The sequence below is a fragment of the Helianthus annuus genome, chromosome 9 (assembly GCF_002127325.2).
Source record: "Helianthus annuus cultivar XRQ/B chromosome 9, HanXRQr2.0-SUNRISE, whole genome shotgun sequence".
NCBI lineage: Eukaryota > Viridiplantae > Streptophyta > Magnoliopsida > Asterales > Asteraceae > Helianthus > Helianthus annuus.
The window spans coordinates 136,167,483-136,179,865 of NC_035441.2; the positions used below are offsets into that span (position 1 = coordinate 136,167,483).

General features: G+C 36.8%; 2 protein-coding genes across 3 annotated transcripts; one reads left to right on the top strand and one right to left on the bottom strand.

Annotated features, from left to right (window-relative positions):
- Positions 1-292: 292 nt before the first annotated feature.
- Positions 293-5,119, top strand: LOC110878811 (oxysterol-binding protein-related protein 1C). Of its 2 annotated transcripts, none has more exons than XM_022127177.2 (10): positions 293-1,019; positions 1,504-1,860; positions 2,016-2,115; positions 2,208-2,650; positions 3,201-3,356; positions 3,628-3,795; positions 3,877-4,017; positions 4,212-4,439; positions 4,511-4,624; positions 4,700-5,119. In XM_022127177.2, exons 1-10 carry the CDS (start codon positions 552-554, stop codon positions 4,865-4,867), a joined length of 2,343 nt encoding a protein of 780 aa, XP_021982869.1. In that variant the 5' UTR covers positions 293-551; the 3' UTR covers positions 4,868-5,119. The 2 variants fall into 2 exon arrangements, with proteins under 2 accessions (XP_021982869.1, XP_035833503.1); XM_035977610.1 differs by having other exon boundaries at positions 296-1,019; positions 2,020-2,115.
- Positions 5,120-7,960: 2,841 nt separating this feature from the next.
- LOC110878810 (protein DETOXIFICATION 54) lies at positions 7,961-12,063 on the bottom strand. The gene is made up of 4 exons (XM_022127175.2): positions 11,517-12,063; positions 11,341-11,423; positions 10,396-11,268; positions 7,961-8,663 (listed from the first exon to the last, which is right to left on the bottom strand). The coding sequence occupies exons 2-4, from the start codon at positions 11,392-11,394 to the stop codon at positions 8,118-8,120; spliced, it is 1,473 nt and encodes a 490-aa protein (XP_021982867.1). The 5' UTR covers positions 11,395-11,423; positions 11,517-12,063; the 3' UTR covers positions 7,961-8,117.
- Between the last annotated feature and the right edge of the window lie 320 nt (positions 12,064-12,383).

Genomic DNA, 12,383 nt, shown 5'->3' on the forward strand with positions numbered 1-12,383 from the left:
TTGAGACCATTAAGTCTTGAATTCGATTTCCATAAGGGGGTTTTTCAGATTTATTGGGTTTTAATCTGAATTGATCTATAAGCATTATAGCCTAGTAGAAATGTATACGATCAGATGATTTCGCTGATGACACGATAATACTTCAATGATCCGTCATTAATTCAAATTTTACCATTAAAAAAAATAACAAAAAAAAAAAAAAAAAAAATACAAACCAATATTCCAGCACAACCAATCATGTGATTGTTCTGCAACATCCCAATGCCAAACACCTCTAGGCCCTAAAACCAACATAAATCCAAACCCAAACACCCCTATGGTAAAATGATCGTAGAACCGAATCAAAGCATGTGAGTCGGTCCAAAAAGGTGTCGTGGTTGATCGCCGAGTATATTCCTTTCTAATCCCTCCGGCGACCCCCCGTAATTCACGCCCTATTTCACCTCACCACCCCCAACCAAACCCATTTCCAAATGCAAATTCTAACCCATCACTCGTGTTTTCCGGTCAACGACCCTCTGCTTTGACCACCGTCACACCCACTTTCATTTATGCATCCTTTCTGCTGCGTTCCCGCCGATCACACCAACAATTCGATGCCATCCACTCCCAATTATCACATCCTCAACAACAATTACAATTACACCACCACCAACAATAATAATAATAATAATCGGGTGTCGGATTCTGTACGGATGAGGCTGACGAGTGGAGATCAGAGAGATGTGAAGATTAATGATATTGTGGGGGATGGGATATCTGGGGTTTTGAATAAGTGGGTTAATTATGGGAAAGGGTGGAGACCCAGATGGTTTGTATTGCAAGATGGGGTGCTTTCTTATTATAAGATTCATGGGCCTGATAAGATTGTTGTTAGTAAAGAGACAGAAAAAGGGGCTAGGGTTATTGGTGATGAGTCTTTTCGTAGGTTGTCTCGTCACCGGAGTTCTGGGTTTAATGGTGTTACTGTTGCTTCCAATCGGGGTTATCGGAAGCCTGTTGGTGAAGTTCATCTTAAGGTGATTTCTGGTTTTGATTTGATTTGATTGGAAATGTTGGATTTTTTTTTTGTTTGTATTTTGTGGAAATTTGATTGCTTTGACTGTGTTGTGTATTAGAAGTTAGAACAATCTGTTTGATCTTGTTTCAGTTTGTTTGATGTATTTAATTTCTTGGGTCACCTCTGTTGGCACACATACACGCTATGCAGACACCACTGACGGGCCGTATGATGTCATTTGAGTTGTATGATAGGTGGAAAATGATCATATAGGGCGTATTAGGGCCCGTATGAGGTGGTGTTTGCTAAATTATATGGCTCATGTGATTTGTTTGGTTGACACATAATTTTAGGTCCGGTGACTTCCGACCCCTCGGTCGGAAATCTCAAGCTTCGCCACTGTTTGAGTGTCTATGTTGATGTATTAAATATGACGGTTTTGTGTATTGCCTTTTCTATTTGACTGCACATGGTAAGATTGTTTTTTTGTCGACGTGTTCTAGGTTTCATCTGTTCGTGAAAGTAGGTCAGATGACAGAAGATTTTCCATTTTTACTGGGACAAAAAGGCTGCATTTGAGGGCAGACACGAGGGATGATCGAATTGCATGGATGGAAGCTTTACAGGCTGTGAAGGGCATGTTTCCAAGAATGTCGAACAGCGAATTAATGGCTCCCATTGGCGGCATTACACTATCGACAGAAAAGTTAAGGCAACGGTTATTGGAAGAAGGTGTAAGTGAAGCAGCCATTCAGGACAGTGAAACTATTATGATGACTGAATTTTCAGCAATGCAAGACCAGTTAGTGCTTCTTAAGCAGAAGCATTTGCTTCTCATGGACACATTGCGTATGCTAGAGGTAAATATAACATTTCATGTTCATAGGTATAAGACCCATTCTACTAAAATTGAATTTACTCGAACTGAAAGCTTTAAATCTTTTACATACACTAGTTATATGCACTACGTAGTACGTACCTTCCAAGTTTTGCTAATGTTTTCTATTGCTTGTAGACAGAAAAGGTTGACCTCGAGAACACAGTAGTCGATGAGAGCCAAAGGCTGTCAAAGGAGGTTGGCGCAACGTCAAGATTAAGGCAAGGGAAATACAGCGGTATGCATGTGAAATTGTTTTATACGAGTCTGATTTTTTCATCATTCTGTTGCCTTTTTTGTAATTTTATATTTTGTTATATTATTTGTCAGATGCAAGCCCGAGTGAATCAGAGGACGATAACGATAGGGGAGATGCTGCAGAAGAAGAGTCAGACGATGAAGATAATGCGTTCTTCGACACTCGGGACTTTTTATCATCAGGTTCATTTAGAAGTAGTGGGTCCGACATGAGGTCATCTTCTTTCACGTCTGATGATGAAGATCTTCAATATAACGAACCAGAAATTGATGCTTCGATCAGATCAGTTGGTACAAGTTTCCCTCGTGTTAAGAGAAGGAAAAAGTTGCCAGATCCTATTGAAAAAGAAAAGGGAGTAAGTCTTTGGTCAATGATTAAAGATAATATTGGAAAAGATCTTACCAAAGTGTGTCTTCCTGTATACTTCAACGAGCCTATTTCTTCTCTGCAAAAATGTTTTGAAGATTTGGAGTACTCTTATCTTCTTGACCGTGCATATGAATGGGGCAAAAGGGTGAGTTTGTTTAATTCTAAGCAGTTAATGCGGTAAAAAAAATTGATATCGACCAGGGACCAATATTTGAGATATCGGTAATCGCGGTGGGTCGGTGGGATATCGGTAATTTTAATATCATGCTTAATTTACATATGTAGCAATTTAACACTTAACAATTCAGTATACTCTCCTACCATTAACAAATATCCCTTTTGCAACTTGCAAAACGCTAACAATTGTAGCAAGTAGGAACTGATTAAGGCTTAAAACACTAACATTTAACACTAATAATTAAAAATTAAGACTTTAAACACTAATAGCAACAATAAGAAGAAAGACGAATGTTAGAACTGTTAGAACTAAGAAGAAATGTACTGATATCGGGAAAATCGGAGATATATCGGTCAATATCGCCGGTAATATCGGTACCGATATCTCACCAGGGGACCAATAACCTATATCGGCGATATATCGCGGTATTAACTACATAGGTTTAATTATTATGAAGTTATAAAGTTATAATATCTTACACTTGAGTCTCACCAATTGATTATCAAATCTGTTTTAGGGTAACGGCCTTATGCGGATTTTGAATGTGGCTGCATTTGCAGTATCTGGTTATGCATCTACCGAAGAAAGAAGCTGCAAACCTTTTAATCCATTGCTAGGGGAGACTTACGAGGCAGATTATCCAGATAAAGGCCTTCGTTTTTTCTCCGAAAAGGTTTTACTCTTCACTAAGATCCTGAATTATTATCTTCATTTTTTTAGAGTGAAATACTCTATTATACACACACACACACACACATAGTGAAATGTTTATATACAAAAGGCTCTTAACGTGCATCGGTACGCGACCGTCAATATAACATGCGTAATTAGGGTTAACCCAACCCATGTGTAATTATGCAAATACGCATCGCACGATAAGGTGGTCTTGTACATTAACCGGCCTCTATATATACACACACTTAATTGTTATAATTTTGCAATAGGTCAGTCATCACCCGATGATTGTAGCATGTCACTGTGAGGGTAAAGGATGGAAGTTTTGGGGAGATAGCAACTTGAAAAGCAAATTTTGGGGTCGTTCGATTCAACTCGACCCCGTTGGGGTTTTAACTTTGGAATTTGACGATGGAGAGGTTTTTCAGTGGAATAAGGTATACTGCATAAATGTTTATTGACAATTTTCTATTCTTTGTAAGATTCATCTCGTGTTGGATACTGGATTTTTTTATCAGGTTACAACATCCATATACAACCTTATTTTGGGAAAGCTTTATTGTGACCATTATGGCACGATGCGTATCCAAGGGAACAAAAATTATTCTTGTAAGCTGAAATTCAAGGAGCAGTCCATCATAGAGCGGAACCCACATCAGGTTTTTTTTTTTTTTTTCTGTCATTTTTTTTCATGCTTTACTTCTAATGGATTCATTAATTATACACTCATGTGGTCTATGACAGAGCTTTAAATTGTTTAAAATTTGGTAGAACTGAAAATCCGTGTGTAGAAACTTGTTCACATCATGTCATATCATCATTAACTTGAACGTAAAACCTAATCTTGATTCAGGTACAAGGCGTTGTTCAAGATAGGAGTGGAAAAACTGCAGCGACTTTAATTGGGAAATGGGACGAAAGCATGCATTTTGTTAACGGAGACTGTTCTGGGAAAGGAAAAGGCGACCCGTTTTCAGATGCTCATTTGCTGTGGAGAAGAAGCAAACCTCCAAAATTCCCCACAAGATATAACCTAACTCGCTTTGCTATTACTTTAAACGAGCTTACCCCTGGACTAAAGGTAGTTCTAGTCCTCTATTGTTTATTTAAGATTGTTTAAATAGTTTGTTGGTTTATATATTTTTTTTTCAGGAGAAGCTTCCACCAACCGATTCAAGGCTAAGACCAGACCAAAGGTGTTTAGAAAACGGCGAGTATGAAATGGCAAATGCAGAGAAACTAAGATTAGAGCAACGCCAGCGACAGGTACACGTTTGCTTATACGTTGTTGTCAAAAACCTTAACACTTTCATTTTAACCGACACTTGTAATGTGCTCCAGGCTAGGAAAATGCAAGAGAGAGGGTGGAAGCCACAGTGGTTCGCAAAGGATAAAGCAAGTGATACGTTTGTTTATACCGGGGGATATTGGGAGGCTAGAGAACAAGCGAAGTGGGATTCATGTCCTGATATTTTCGGACAATTTTCTTCGGACCAGACGTTAGACTGATGAGTTTGGTGATTTCAAGATCCATGAAGATGTTCATAGAAGGCTGTTTTTGGTTCTCCATTTGTGTTTAGTTTTCTATACCCCCCATTCCCCTACCTTGTATTTTTTTCTTCATATAGTTTTTTTTTTATATTTATTTTTGGTCTTTTTCTCCAACGTTAGATTCTTCTCTCATTAAACCATATTTTATACAAGTCGGAAATCGCGACTATTTGAGTTTTTTTAATTAATGAAAAGTCTATTTGGTGAGCTTTGCCTTGCTGCAATCCAAAGTGTCATTTTGACATTGAACCGGATGATACTTCTTCAGACCATGATAAGGACATGCTAATATTAACATTTGTTTGTTTGGGTGTTCATTTATTTTAATAAATAAACGAATATAAACAGACATGCGTTTTTCAATTATAAATTATTTGAAAAAATAACTTATCAATATTTATTGTAGTTCAAATATACATAATATTCATTTTCGTATATGTTTGTTTACTATATATTTAAAACACTTGATAACAGAATTATTTGTATTTGTAAATTGAACTAAACGAGCATATTTTTTTTTGCTCTCTTTGTTCAATTGTTTGATAAGTAAGCCAACTTCTTGTCGAACGAGTACCTGAATGTTTGATTCATCTACAACTCTATATATTTTGGCAGTTTAATTCATCTGAAAAAAAAAAAAAACAGTAACAAGATCTTAATTTATGAAGTAATATCAAAAACACTAACAAGATCTATACTACAATTTTCATTGAGATTTGAGGCCTACAGTTCTTTTACTGGCTGATGTGGGTAATTGAACCAATAGGTTGACGTCACGGGAAATCACTAAGGTAGCGTTCGTTTCATGGAATGGAATGGAATGGAATTAGGAAGTTTTTCTTTGTAAAATTGATCTTGGTTGGGGGAGGGAGGAATTTGAAATCCCATGAATTTCTTTAATTAATGAAATTTGTGACTATTTCAACATTCCATTCCATTCCTTCATTAGAGTGAAGGATTTCTAAGGAATGTTGAAATAGTCACAAATTTCATTGATTAAAGAAATTCATGGGATTTCAAATTCCTCCCTCCCCCAACCAAGATCAATTTTACAAAGAAAAACTTCCTAATTCCATTCCATTCCATTCCATGAAACGAACGCTACCTAAGTTTGTAATAAAGGAATGTGTTTTTTATTTACATACTTTTTTATATTAATGTGTTTTGTTTAAAATAGAAAATAGAAATTAAAAGATAACTCATAATGGTGAAGTGATACCAGTAAAAACAAAAGAAATTTAAGTAGTGGAAGCAAAAGTAATATTAGTATTTGGACATTACCTACAACAACAAATCTGGACAGTACCAATAAAGAAAATCTTTGGCCCATATCTATTTATTATTTATTTAACCCATAAACCCTTTCCACGTAATACACCTACTTTGCTCCTCAACTCTATAAAAATAACCTTTTCAATACCTTTTTTATATGTTGACGTCTTAAAAAAAGTTATATATGTGCGAGTGATTTGAAATGTTGTTTTAACATGAAAAAGTTACAAACAAAAAAAAAAAATAAAGAATCTTTCAATAAGGGTATTAGGGGCATCGATCACACCATAACATGCAATCACAATCTGACACCACATTCTATCATATAATCACTAAAATACTTGCAACACCCATCACACCACCACTTATAAACCCACATCCAATCTTAACCGTTGAAACAAACCACACCCACCTTGATCACACGGTTTGTGCCGGTGTATTTACGGCATCATGCCAGTCACGGGGTCACCAAGTTGGGGCTCCCCAGACACACACACACACACAAAAGAAAAGAAAGTTAACAAATATTACATTTTGCTAATAGCAATATGTAATAGAGGGTGAACATCATATTGAGATTTCAGTTTTTTAGATTGTATAAGAAACAAAAGTTAGCCTCCTCATAGTAAGGAGATATTCTGCAGTGATCAGACTATAACGTGAGAATAAGTATTAGAATATAAGATAAAACTTGAGAAACAGAAATGATACGTTAATAATTCATATTGATTGTGTTGGCACAAAATGCCCCTCTCGCACTGAAGAGATGTGTTTTGTACCAAAAGAATATTTTTAGACCGTTCTGTCACTAAGGGCAAGGGCATCTATAGCACGATTCTTTGATCTACTATGTAGTGGTGCAGATTGTCATGTTGACATCTTCTAAAAGTCCAAAGTATTGTCTACTACATCAAGTTATCAATTTAACAATACTTTTAACATGTAATTTATCAACTATTTACTCTATACATATCTTGTTTTGTTGGATTAGTTTACATGGAAAAATATTATGTTTTGAAGGGTTATTGGATTAAATAATCTTAAGTTTCACATTTTGGCTCAATGATCCCAACTTTTAAGAATTTGGCCCCCATCAATTCTTTTAATTGCAGGTGCACTTGAATCAAGGAGATTGTAGGTGCACTTGAATCTATTGAGAAGACCAAATTCTTATATGTTAGAAAAAACAATGCGGGCCAAATTCCTACAAGTTGGAATCGTTGAAGGGAATTTTTAAAGTTGAGATTATTATCAACTAACATATGAAACTTAGGATTATTACAATCCAATAACCCTATTTTGAAAAATAAGGTACTTTTTGGAGAATAAAGGATGATTAGTTTATCATATTTTGACTTCCTAATAAATAATAATTGAAATCTTAAAGATAAAGAATGGGAATTCAACTTATATTAGATATAACTATTTTTCTTTTGTGTTGCGTAGACTTTAAAGTATCATATTCTCACTTTATTAAAGTTTTTAAAAACTGCTATTTAGTTGAATAAATGTGAGAGGTGAATATGGTTCTAAGTTTAAGATACAAAACATTTTAAAACTAGGCTTTTTATTAGTTAAGTTATGTCAAACCTACTATACTTTAATTATACAACTACAAACAACTAATTTCAGTTTTCATATCATTACACAAGCAAGAAATAAATTTTGATGTGACGAAATAAAAAAAGAACGGTTTATAGGGATTAACTAAATTAATGTAGTTTTGATATAAGTTAACCAAATAATGTAGTTTTAAATCTAATATGTGACAACACCATAGACTACTCCCAATATATTAGTTAACATTAAACCGTTAAATTCAATGTATCACAAGAATCAACTCCTTGAGAAATAAAAATCACATCACATTAACTTAGTGTTGTCAATTCTTTTCTTGCATTCCAAATTCCGGTGATATAATAACTTGTACATGACTTTATATCAAAACCCCCTTTTCATGATCCCTAGCCACATCATTACATTCCTCCGTGACCATCTCCACCACACTAGTCGAATTCGTTAGTTTCTCCGCTCTCAAAGCCTCACCTTCCCAATCTGTTTGAACAAGCACCGAATACAAAACCGAAACCACACATGCGAATTGAGCAGACAAAAGACCATACCACAAACCACTAAACCCAACTTTGTAATAAAAGGCTAAGCCCACGGCCACAGGAGTGCCCACAAAGTAAAACGACCCGAGGTTGATACGAACACCAACCGCGGGTCTGGCAGTCCCACGAAGGATCCCACAACCCGTAGTTTGGGGGCAGTTGCCAAGCTCACATAGACCCATGATGGGCATCACGGATGAAACAAGCGATTGGAGCATTTGGTCGTGGGTGAATAGGGCACTCCATGTGTCCCTAAAGACAATGGTCCAAATGACATTAATGAAACCAACTACTAAAGCACTGGCTAGCGCGACGACTGCAGCTAGTTTAGCCTTGTTGGGTCTCCCTGCTCCGAGCTCGTTACCCACCTTCAAATCGAACATGTAGTGTTATTAGCATAAAATATTTATTGCCATTTAGAATGTCTAGAGAATATTAACATTGACAAGACGATTATATTATTCTGCCTCATCCAGCTCACAACCTATTACTTTATACATTATTTATTTATGGAAACTTTGATCAAAAAGCAAACCTAATGGGATAATCATCGAAAAAAAAGTTTACTTGATACGTAAATTCGATTAATCACTACTTATAAGATGCAAATACAAAATTCGAATAGAAAAAAAAAAATATAATACATTTTCTTAATTACGTGATATACTAAATCAAATACATAATTAAGTTTTAAGATTTATTCGATATACTAAATCAAATACATAATTAAGTTTGAAGATTTATTCGATAAAAGATTAAATTTTATTAAGAAACTTTGAGATGGCTTTTGAGGGTTGTGAGAGAGTTAAAAGTGAGCGTGTGAGCAAGATCGTCTTATGAGACTCCACTAGAGATATATAAGCATTTAATTAAATCGTTTTATGAAAATAGCTATTGATCTATGTTTCCTTACAAACTTACCAGCATAACCACTATACATATTTTAGTTATAACAAAAACCAATCACAATAAAACATGAAAATATTTGCATCAAGTGGTGCAAGCCTGATAGTAATCAGCTAAAAGTGGCACCACACGTGGTGACGTAAATAGTAGTATTTTTGCATCAAGTGGCACAATTGTGTTTTGCACCTTTGTGCAATTGGCACATATGGTAGCATTCTACGTCAATGTAACTAACTCTTGCATAAAAATAACTCACAAGTCGATACTAATTACGTTCTTTTATGATGGGCCCTAATAATTCCACACTCCAAAATCTTAATTTCACACCATATATACAAACCGTATAACATTATACGGCCGTATAAAATAATTTGACATGAAAAATATTGGGCCGTATAATGTTATACGGCTCGTATACATAGATAAAATATTAGATCGTATAACATTCTATAGGGGTCGTATAACATTATACAAGGTTTGAGTCGTATAACATTATATGGGTCGTATAACATCCTATACGGTCCGTATACATGGACAAAAAAACATTCGCTGACATTTTTTTTGTGCAACAATCAGTTATACGGCTCGAATAACTCTATACGGACCGTATATATGTAGGGGTGTGAAAATAAGATTTTAGGAATATGAGAATAATGAAAACCTTTGTGAATGTTTCATGATGATGGAACTAATAAAATCCAAAAAAAAAAAAAAGAAACATCTAACACCTCTTCTATTAATAGACTTACTTAACATTATTATTCTAATAAGTTCCTCTAACCCAAACCTGATTTTTCATAATGTAGACCCGATTAAAGTCCATAGAGATTAACAATAATAATAATATCGATGTCTTGAGATATTGGTCCAGTTGTTAAAAGGTTTGTGCTCTCTGGTGAGACGCAGTTTCGATTATTGATTGGGTCATTTTTGATGGACATCTGGGTGAAAGGACGAATCGAGGCTTTAATCCCGGGTTCGAACCTGACGGGGGCGAGGGTTTACGGATTCCATCTAGTTCTTGCGCATTAAGGGACATAGTCTAATGACGGTCGAGGAGTTGAACTTGGACATAGTCCCGATTTGGGTGGATTACCACGTAAGACTATTTGTGTTAAAAAATAATAATAAAATAATAATAATAATAATTAAAAAAAAAGAATGAGAGGAAAACATAAAGCATGAGAAACTTACTCGGGCAGAGACACAGCCAGCCAAAGCCATGGGAACCGTGTACATCAGACTAGTTGTCTGAATCAATATCCCAGTCCCCGCCACCGCCAGCCGTGGATTCTCCAGATATCCAGCAAGAACGGTCACGATCTCATACCACCACCACTCCAAACATATCCCCATACAACTCGTCACAGACAATCTCCACAACTCCCCCATCCCAATCCCATCCGTCCATCTCCACCTCCACCTCCACTTCCCATACACCCACACATACCCAATCATCAACACCACCATATTCAAATTCGTCACCACCGAAGCCATCGCCACCCCGCCCACACCCAATCCCATCCTCACCACCATCACGTAATTCAACGGCACGTGAAATGCAACCGCTATCATACTACACCACATCTGCGGTTTCGTCACCCCCTGTGACCGTAGATAAACCCTCAACGGCTGTAACAAACAGTTTGTTAACAAATCCGGAACAGAATACATACAGTATTTCGCAGCCATTATGGCTATATCTGCATCTTGTCCCATAAATAATAGAATCCGTTCAACGTTTAACCATAAGAAACCGATAGGTATAATCGCCAACATTAGTATGAAAATCATACGAACAAGAGATGAAGATAATATCATCCACTTGTCTGGGCTGTTGCTACCGTACGCTTGGCTGCACACTGGCTCAAGTCCTGATGCTAGGCCGACTAGCACCGAGTAGCCGGTTATGTTAGTGAAACCTAACGATAACGAACCGCCGGCTAACTCCAGGCTGCCTAGCCGGCCTAGGAACAGGACCGAAACAACGGCTCGGAGAAATACGAGCTGGTTCATCGCGGTTATTGGAATAGCCATCGACATAAGGTCCTTTAGTTCAGCTATGATCTGTATGTTATTGCTATGGTTATATTCAGTAATAAATTTATGATTAGCTGAAGATTAGAGATTAGGTTTAACCTGTGAGGTGGTAAACCCTTTGTTGTTATTTGGCTGTGGATTTGAACTCTTCATGACTTTACTCGATCAATTGATTTGGGTATCTGCAAATAAGGAGATGTAAATGAAGGTTTTTATATAGAAATCAATATTTGTCATAAGTTTTAACATCTACACCAAAGTAAGATCAAACGTACATAATATATTATATATAGAAGAAGGTAGCGAAAGAGTGAAGAATATAAGATTTAAGTGGCAAGGAGAAGGTGAATAGAGTAGTTGTGTAGAGAAGGGCAGAAACCAAGGTGGGGAGATGAGATCGCATGAATGGAGAATAGAATTAGAAATGATTTTTGAGAGCTCGTATTTTGGTGGAGAAGTTTGTAGTCAATTAATTATATTATATGTTTTGTAAGTATAATTTGTGGCTTAGGAAGAAGAGAAAGATTGTCTTTTTTAATGTATAGTGATATGGACCTATATTTAAAAATGTATGTTTCGTCTTTCTTTCTTTTCCTAAGACTACACGGTATGCAGACGGAGCTCGACGGGGGACGGAGCTCGACGGGGGTGGGCGGCATGGGGTGACGGAACGTCGAAGAAAGGGGGCCCACCTGGAGGATCGTCCTGAACGTCGAAGAATGGACGTTGAAGACGGGGACGGGGAGGAGGACGCAGGGAGCGGCACGGTGTTTGGTGCGGCGCCGGAGTGCGACGGTGTGGGGACGTCCCCATACCGAGTAGCCTAATTTTATCATAGGGTATGGTTATCTGAAAAATAGGTGTGAAAACTGATACGTAGACGTCTCACTATTCATATATGGTTTATACATTTAGGGGTGTGATATGTGGAAATTGCCATGTATATACACCTCATTGCTCAACACCACCAAGCTTGGTCCCACCTTCGCCATGCCACTATTGGATAATATCTCCCATGCAATGGAGTTCTTCATGCCAACACCAAGGGCGGCACAATGTTCCACGCCATGCTTTAGGCCATGTCATATTATGCCCATTTCACACCCTCACACCCCATAATTTAGGGGTGTGTAAAAGAACCG

What these genes read in the sequence shown, in the direction of transcription:
- LOC110878811 (XM_022127177.2), top strand. Translation starts at nt 552, where the DNA reads ATGCATCCTTTCTGCTGCGTTCCCGCCGATCACACCAACAATTCGATG. An exon ending in ACACATTGCGTATGCTAGAG is followed by an intron (nt 1,861 to 2,015) that starts GTAAATATAACA and finishes TATTGCTTGTAG; the next exon opens with ACAGAAAAGGTTGACCTCGA. An exon ending in AGGTTTTTCAGTGGAATAAG is followed by an intron (nt 3,796 to 3,876) that starts GTATACTGCATA and finishes TTTTTTTATCAG; the next exon opens with GTTACAACATCCATATACAA.
- LOC110878810 (XM_022127175.2), bottom strand. Translation starts at nt 11,394, where the DNA reads ATGAAGAGTTCAAATCCACAGCCAAATAACAACAAAGGGTTTACCACC. An exon ending in AAGGGTTTACCACCTCACAG is followed by an intron (nt 11,269 to 11,340) that starts GTTAAACCTAAT and finishes AATAACATACAG; the next exon opens with ATCATAGCTGAACTAAAGGA. An exon ending in CTGGCTGTGTCTCTGCCCGA is followed by an intron (nt 8,664 to 10,395) that starts GTAAGTTTCTCA and finishes TTCGATTTGAAG; the next exon opens with GTGGGTAACGAGCTCGGAGC.